Source organism: Camelina sativa, chromosome 5 (genome assembly GCF_000633955.1).
Source record: "Camelina sativa cultivar DH55 chromosome 5, Cs, whole genome shotgun sequence".
Taxonomy (NCBI): Eukaryota; Viridiplantae; Streptophyta; class Magnoliopsida; order Brassicales; family Brassicaceae; genus Camelina; species Camelina sativa.
This window is the reverse complement of record NC_025689.1, coordinates 4508065-4517492: the sequence shown is the minus strand read 5'-3', so window position 1 is coordinate 4517492 and position 9428 is coordinate 4508065. Positions and strand designations below refer to the sequence as shown.

The 9428-nt window shown below is 32.1% G+C and overlaps 1 protein-coding gene across 1 annotated transcript; it reads left to right on the top strand.

Annotated features, from left to right (window-relative positions):
• On the top strand, window positions 2310-4470 carry LOC104785475 (ACT domain-containing protein ACR9). Its single transcript, XM_010510697.2, has 6 exons — window positions 2310-2600; window positions 2748-2975; window positions 3061-3166; window positions 3265-3589; window positions 3678-3962; window positions 4053-4470. The coding sequence occupies exons 1-6, from the start codon at window positions 2447-2449 to the stop codon at window positions 4197-4199; spliced, it is 1245 nt and encodes a 414-aa protein (XP_010508999.1). The 5' UTR covers window positions 2310-2446; the 3' UTR covers window positions 4200-4470.

Genomic DNA, 9428 nt, shown 5'->3' with positions numbered 1-9428 from the left:
AGAAAGACGTATCACCGCCGGCGCAGAGGAGGACGAATCGCCACCACCAGTATGAAGCTTCGGGTGAAAATCCCGAGAAAGCCAACCCACCCAGAAGTGAGTCACAGTGCCGGAGAAAAGCTGCCGAAGTATCAAACACGAGACCTTCGGCAACCAAACAAAGTGGGTGGCGGATTAAGGCGACGAACTCAAACAAAGTTCTGGCGGTATATACTTTATGGATGATTCTGCTCCAATTGAACAAGTTCTGGCGGTATGACCCGAGCTGACCTGGAGAGACTGATTAGAGGTAGCACATGAGGAATTAGCTATTGATTTCAGAGCTGACGATGACCCGCGGTGGAGACTTAGATCCAGCGTGTCAGACGAAGCAAAGACCACCAAGAGGATAAGAGATATCCTTGGGTACTTTGATAGCCAAAATTTCTTCACAAGCGTGAGACTAGTTAGGTGAGAATCTCCCCAAACAAACCTAACTTGACATAAAAGGAGAACAAGTCGAAGCTTCTGCTTTGGTTGAAGAGTCCAAAAGAGAAACCAGCAATTAAAAGGCTGAGACTTCAGATTAATCTGAGAGTTTTTAGTTCCGACGGCAGCCGGAAGAGTATCGGCAGGTAACACTTGAGCTGAGGCAACCATTGACCTTAGTATATAACTAGAGTAATGTAAGTTGGTCTCTGCAATTTGCAGGAAAAATTTCCAAGAGTGATGAAGTCTTTCTTCAGGAGGAAGGAGATGTGGAGGAAAGAGATGTTGGATGTGATGAAGATTCATCCGAGAAAATAAGAAACCAAGCTCAGATCTGAAAGATAGATTCAAAAAAAATTTGAACCAAGAGGGGCTTCGGGAGTTGTGTCTGGGAGGTTTTTCTCTCTCCGTCTCAGTTGAAGAGAGTATCTAAGGATGCATCTCTTACATTTTTGAGTGAACCTGTATTAACATTTTCATATCAGTTTAGTCGTAATATTTAGTTAGATTTGCTAATTTTCAACATTTTTGTAAGCAAAGTGGAATCATTGATTCCTCAATAACAGTAAAGTTGGAAAATTGGAAACTATGTTTCATATTTCTAAAGGAGGCAATCTATAGTTCTTCCCTTCTGACCAATTGCAAACACAAAAATAAAAATAAAACTGAGACCAAGTCTTAGACTCACAACTACATTCGATTTTCTCGTGTTTCACATCTTTAAAAAATTGGCCTTCGTCACTTTTTCTTTGAGATATCCATTCACATATGATTTTTGATTGTGAGTACACATGGACCGGTCAATGAATGGTTCATCAGGTCGAGTATGACCAGTCACTTTGCAACACCGCATACATATTTTTTTCACACTAGTTTTGCAAAAAGATTTCCTTAATGTCAACTTTTTGTTTAAGAATGAAGGTATAAGTTTAAATTTTATAAATGAGAATGTACACGTGGGTTTGAACTCCAATATTTTTGTAAGAAAAGAGTGAGAAAATGTGATGGTAAGAGTCTCAAATTAGGACTAACATGGAGAAGACAAGCACATGAATCATATAAGAAAAACATGTGACTTGTTAATGTTACTTGTTATGTTGTCTTCTGGATTTGAAGGCAGACCTTATATATTTTTATCCAAAAATTCAAAAGTTCTCTTTTGTGTGACTCTTATGTAAAAAATACACTATTTAAAATATGACAGAGAAAAACGAATGATTAAAGTCATATCAAATCTTTAGCAAATCACACAAAGTTTGACTTCACATTAATTTCTCAAATTATAAGTTTAAGTTTTCGTGATGATATTCCACATCATGTAATCAACAAATCCATGCATCTCACATGTCATACTACTTATGGATATCCTTTAAAACACGGCACAAAATAAAAATAGCAAAGCTAATCTTTCCTTCTCCCAAACTTAAACTAAAAAAACACACAAATTTATTAAATTAAAAACTAGAACCACTTAATTCCCACCACAGGTATTACAATTATCATCATTACGAATCTCTTATTATAATCTGATTTGTTAATTATTTGTATTAAAACGAGCCCACATAATAATAAATAAAAATATCTTAATTATCCATCTACCTTAAAATCTACGGACCGCGGCGTCTTAACAAATAATAATACAGTTGGTGAAATCCCAAAAATACCCTCAGATTCAAAAGATAGAACGACGACGGATACGTGTTCATTAGCCAACCCAGCCTTTTAATTCCATTTCTTACGTGTGTATGACTAGACACGTAGGTCCCACTCTGCACCACGAGACAACAACTCAAATTATAAAACCTAAAAAACAAATTAAAAATTCATATACTATAAAATCCTTTTCGCTTCTTATTTCCTTTTTTTGCTTTTCTCCTCCCGACATTGTTGCGTTTCCTCTGTTCGGTCGGGGGTTTACAACAGCCCCCATTCATTGTTGTTGTTGAATCCCGGAATTAAGCCGAAAGAAGGAAAAAAAATGGGAATTCTCAACGACGACGCCGTTTTAATCGAACCTGGAAAAATCTCCGGCGATCCCACCATCGTTACCGTCAATTGTCCTGATGAATCCGGTTTAGGTTCTACTCTCTGTAGAATCATCCTCGAATTTGGTCTCTCCATTACCCGTGCAGGTCTCTCTTTTTTCTTCTTTTTTTTTCTCGTTATGGGGGAATTAAGAATATACTCTGTTTGTCGTTTACCTTCTTCACGAATATTCTTCTTTTATGATTCGAGACTTTGAGATTCATCAAATTCTGTTATGTTGTAAAAAATTGCAGATTTTTCAACAGATGGGAGATGGTGTTATATAGTGTTTTGGGTAACACCAGATAATAATAGCTCTCCTAAGATTGATTGGGAAAGCTTAAAGAATCGTCTTTTATCTGCTTGTCCTTCTTGCTTAGCCTCTTTCTACTTCTCTCTTCAATCCAATGTCTCTATCCCTCCTACTCCTTCCCTTTACCTTCTCAAGTTCTTTTGCCGTGACCGGACAGGCTTGCTTCATGGTATGTCTTTTTCTTTTCCTCCTCTGTCAAAGTATTGTCTTTTTTATTTAAAGATGGTTGATTAGAAGAATTTTGTGTGTTGTAGATGTTACTAAAGTTCTGACAGAGTTAGAGTTTACGATTCAAAGAGTTAAAGTCATGACTACACCTGATGGAAGAGTTCTTGATATGTTTTTCATCACCGACGCAATGTAAGTTTTTAATCTGATTCTCATGTTTCAATGTGAGAAGAAACACATTTAGCATTGTGGTTTTATGATATAATTCTTGTTGTGTGCATGTATAACAGGGATTTGTTGCATACGAAACAGAGGCAAACAGAAACGTGTGACCATCTTACGGCTGTGCTTGGTGAGCATGGTGTGAGCTGTGAGCTTGAACTAGCTGGACCCGAGTTAGAAAGTTTGCAACGCTTCTCTTCACTTCCACCTTTGGCTGCTGATGAGCTCTTTGGGCCAGATGGGTCTGATATTAGTAGCTCTAGCTCCAACAAAGCGGTTCTTACTGTTGATGATCACTTGAGTCCTGCGCATACCTTGCTTCAGATTCGTTGTGTTGATCAAAAGGGTCTTTTCTATGATATCCTCAGGACTTCTAAAGACTGCGATGTCCACGTACGTAAATCTCTCAACCTTTACCTTGGATTTGGTTGAAATATTTGTGGAACTTACTTAAGTAGTACTTGTGTTATTCTTGATCCAGATTGCATACGGTAGATTCTCCTCAAAGGTGAAAGGCTACAGGAATTTGGACTTGTTTGTTAGAGGTACAGACGGGAAGAAGATAGCGGATCCAAAACATCAAGCCAACTTTTGTGCTCGGCTTAAGGAGGAAATGGTGTGTCCTTTGCGAGTGATCATCGTGAACCGAGGACCTGATTCTGAGCTATTAGTAGCTAACCCTGTGGAGCTATCCGGCAAAGGAAGACCGCGAGTTTTCTACGATGTCACACTCGCTTTAAAATCACTAGGAGTCTGCATTTTCTCCGTAAGTATAGTCATAATAATACTGGATACTTCTTTCTAAGCTTTTTTAGCTGTTTGTTTTAAATTTGGAATTGTTGTGTTTTTCTTGTAGGCTGAGATTGGGAGGCATTCGACTTTAGACAGACAATGGGAAGTTTATAGATTTCTTTTGGATGAGAGTCGTGAATTACCGTTGGCTAGTCTCCGTGCGAGAAATCAGATAGTGGATAGAGTCACAAAGACACTTATGGGTTGGTGAAAGTGAATCTCAGTGAGAGACATGAGAGAGAGCTTTAATGAACGTTATTCTACTCGAGGGGCCAAAGTAATCGAGTCTTCGCATGCGGCTTCGGGTTGAAGAAGGGATTGTGATTCGGATTTCGGGGTTTGATTGCTTTTGTGTGGAGCTAATCTTGTTGTAAAGATTTGGAAATTGTAAAAGGATAATAGCGCAATTGCAATGAATTGAATGCTTGTAAACTCAGTTTGCAAAGGTAAATCTGAATAGTAAACATGCACAGGAATCTATATTAACATTGTTTTATGCCCTTTAAGTTTTGTTTATTTAATTTATTTTTACAACATTAACTCCTAAAACAATTCCATAAATAACATTGTAGAAAAACTCAAATATTAAACTTTCTTAAATTGATCAACATTTGTTACATTTATTGCTATAAAATTTTAACAACAACTATACATTCCAATTTTTTCAAAAACAACTCTACCTATTAAAGTTTTAACCCATTAAATTTCCAAAACTATTTTTATGGATGTTAGAATCTCTCAAATTTAAATGATATACAATAGATTTTCTATAACAAAAGTTTACAATATCCATAATTATATTAACATTAATAAATTTCCTAAACCGAAAATCCAATTATAAAATGTCACATTAAATATGTTGAAAACCCCCCATATAATTTGGTTATTTTTTTTTGAGGAATTACCAAAAAAAAATTAAAATTCTATTAATTATCATAAACTATATATATTGACATGGAAAATTATAAATTATAAAAATATGCTAATTTGGTAAAACAATTAACATAATTAAACTTGATAAAAAAAAACTTATTTTGATTATTTTTTACGCAAAAACTTATTTTGATTTTGGTGAGACGGGTTGGCATTAATCCCATATAGGGAGTTAAGTGGAATTGTTTTTTTTTAACACTTTTAGATGTGTAGCAAGAGATAAATGTATTATTAGACTATACATATACCACACGGGTTAAAACTTTGATAACACTACAAAAATCCTATACTTTGAATACTTATATCAAATACCTATAAAGTTTTATATTTTTAAAATTATTAAAATAATAATAAACTAATAAATAAATACAATATAAATTTTAAATTTTAAAATATTATCTTGCGGTGTACTGCGGGTTAAATCCTAGTGTGAAAAGTATTCATAACTTCTTGAGGAGTGGATATAGTATAGGATGGGTTTTGCATAAATAAGAATCAAAATTAAGGAGATGGTCTTACTTGTAAGTATTCCTTTCACGTTTACGTTTTAACAGTGACATCTTATAATCCGCTAGAAATAATGAAATGAAAAACTCTTAATGTTTTTTTTTTTAATTAATATCATGTGGCAGAGAAAAAAATAGACCAATTTGCATGTTGTTTGATAAAACTAAAAACAAACAATTTGCATGGTATTAAAATGGTATTAGTAAGAGTGTTTGGTGAAGGACTTTGAAGCATTCCTCCTATGCATGCGTGTGGACTTCATGCTTTGGTCCCTCAATCTTTCTTTGGCTCTGCTAAGCTTCATTTCCAAAAGGGCAACAGATCTCTGACAAAGAAGAATGAACAATTATATATATATATATATATACACACACAGTAAAACCTCTATAAATTAATAATGTTGGGACTGTAGAAATTTATTAATTTATAGAGGTTTTATTTTATCGATAAATTAATAATTATTAGTTTATAGAGAGATTGTCTATATTTGGTTTTTTTTTTAAAAAAAAAAAAATTTAAACTAAGATTTAATTGTTATAAACAATATTTTTATATAATCAATTACAAGGAAAATAACAATTCTCATGTTTTGAAGAGAAAACTAAAAGTTTTTGATATAGTAAAAAGATTAGAAATAAGGTCTAACAAAAATTAATGTTCATATATATACATATTTTGATAATTTTATATAATTATTAATTTATATTATTGTTGGGATCATATATTTACAAAGAATTTTCAAAAAAAAGTTATTTTATTATAGAATTATGTCCAAAATTACACTAATCCGAACTTGGGACCAGAGAAATTGATTAATTTACGGAGAGTATTAATTTATAGAGGTTTGACTGTATAAAGTTAAATATCTTGTTAATAAATTTGTTTAGTAAGATTATAAGTTTTTAATAAAACCCTAAACAACTTCCACCGAAAACTTTGTTTTCTTTGAAAAAACGAAATCAAAGTGTTAACGAGAAAGCCAGAAAGGCATGTACTTAAAGGCAGGTCTTTGAATAAAAGACTGGAAAAAAATCTTTGATTAATCATATTATCATTAGCCATTCGTTTAATAGTTTCATAGATAATAAATTCATACAGTTGGTTTTTCTCAATAGTATTGTTTATGAGTGTGGAAAAAAAAATTAGGGCATAATTTATTAATTTGCATCGGACATTAAAAAAATGTCGAACTGGCAATGCACAAACACAGATCGTGAAACCGATAATTCCAACAAATGTCACGAAAACCGGTTTGACAAGGTTGATCATCTTTGGTTTAGTTTAATTTCCGGTTTATTGATTTTATCCCAGCACCCCTTTAACAAAAACGTAATTAATTAGTGGCATGGTATAATTTCCTTTTTTTTATATGAGCTTAAAGTTTAATATTTAATATACCAAGTTTCTATGTCCATATTAAGCTTTGGATATTTCTGACGAATGAACTTGGGCAATTGCGTCCATGGAATTTTGAAATTGGTTTTTGACTTTTAGTTACTATAGTATACTTGGTATCTATTTATAATTACTGCAATCAAGATTATATATCGTTTTGTTAAAATCTATATATACATATTTGGAGACATTTATGAAATAAATCCTGAAGTTCATATTTATTTATAAGCATGTCATTGATATTAAATAATTAATTTAATAAACAAATTAACTTTACTTATATTTTTTTTTATAGAAATTAAGTGTTTTGAAAAGTAACAAACATAATTGTAAATGTATACAGATTTTATTATCTTATTTTATAAGGAAGTGAGTGAAGAGGGTATTGTTCTTTAAAAATTTGAAAAACTGATTTGATAAAAAGTGACGTTTAGCCTCATATACTATATTTTACTTTTACGGATCTTGTATGATGAGTTTTTGCGGATTAAAAATCTTTGAACATGTTGCATGATCCGCCTAGCATGGCAGGTTTGGACTCTAGAACTAACACTAAAACTATTAGTTTATTTCATATACTATAGATTTGTAGTCATAGTTTGGAGAATTAATTTATTAATTATTTAGTATATGAACTACAAAATATTACACATACTACAACACATTCTTAATATTCCAAAAAACAAAAATTGTATACACATAAAAATATACACTAACATACCATATAGGTATATACCTCTGTTTAATTATAGAAAACAAAACTAAGTGTTTTAAAATTTTATATTATCTAATAACAAATTTAATGTAATTAGGTTATAAAGCGTAAGAAGAAGAAAAAACATTGTAAATAAAATTATAAATTAATTAGATAAAATTTAATTAATTGGAAATTTGAAAACTAAATAAATTAAAAAATATTATTTAAAATACAATAATTTACTATAATTTAGTCCCACGGTGTACTGCGGATGAAAACCTAGTAATATTAGTAATTAGACAATTCATATTTAATTTATAGATTAGTTTTGTGGAGGCTATATACTACGCACTGTCACAAAATTTGTAAGGTCTTCTCTAGTTGCCATCAATAATGAGAAGTACCAACAAACTTATGTATTCCGTTATTTTAAAGATACTAATATTTGTTTGTTTTATACAGTATGGTGGGTTGCATCAATGTATATATCTAATATAATTAATTAGGTAATAACCCGTGCTGTTGCAAGGAGTAAAATTTTTGTTTGAAATATTACATTTGTAAATATATTAATATAACATTTATAATACAAACTTATACTGGTTTGAATTCATCGAATTTATAAAAGTTTAAAATAATAATCGTTTCACAATAAATTTTAGATTGTCAGCAGATCTGGATAGAATGTGAACCAAATTAGTGATCATTAGATTTGTATCAAAATCTTGAATTATTAAATCAGATAAAAATCGCAAAAACCTAAAATTACATGAATCGGATAATTTAAATAAAATTGTTTACCCGATCAAACTCGTCTGCTAAGCCATCCCGCAATGGATTTAAATTTTTGAGCCGTAAAATGTCTTTGCATCCGTCCCGTTTGAATACATGAGATCCGCGTGAGTTATACATGCATTTCAGTAAATCATTTTTTCTAATATATAAAAAATATATTTAAAGCTTAAACTTAATTAATATTAATAAAGTTAAGTGATAAAATGTTTAAGAATAACACATTTTTTTTTTGTCAAAAACACAATAACATATAGTTGTAAATAATAAATCTAAATGAAGCTAAATAACTAAATGTGTCTCGAGTTCTATGGCGGTGACACATCAGCTTTTTCAAATGGGATACTTACTTATCCGATTTGAATTATGACTGAATAAAACTATACAAGTTGAAGAAAAAAGGAAAATGAATGACAAATTGAAGGCATTGTTTTACCCAAAAAAAAAAATCATAATTAACCTTGATCAGTATTAATTTACAAAGTATCATAATTAATTTACCTATCGTAACTGAGATTTAACGGATTAACAATTAGCGGTTAAAAAGAAAGAAAAAAAGGAAAACGCGTTAATTAGGAGATAATTAAAAATCGAAGCGGTAGGGTTAATTTGGTCGTTTCGTAATCCTCCGTTGTGTTGCTCGTGGCTCTTCGTGCACCATCGGCGGCTAAAGTAATCCAGTAGTACAGAGGTCCCATCACTACGAAAAGCTGTCTGTGTGACTCTCCTCCTTCCTCCTTCGATTTCGATATCGTTAGGTTTTTGTTTGAAATTTATGCGCGAGAGCCGAAGAAGATGACGACATTAACCACCGGGAAACACTCTCCGGTTACCGGAAAAGAAGAAGGCGAGCTATCCGCCTCCGACGAAGACGTACGTATTGTTCTCTCCCAGAGCAAGACTCTATTTCAACTCAATAATTTCTATATTCTGCTATTGAATCTGGTTTTTGTATTCTCTTGATTTGTGTTTTCTTGAGATCTGACTCTGTGTTCGCTTGGTTTCAAAATTGTATGGGGTTTATGGATTTTGCGTATGTTCATAGACTAGAGCTTAGCTTTCGTGTTGCATTAATGGCGGCAAATCCACTGTTTCCTGAATGTTTTTTCTTTGTTT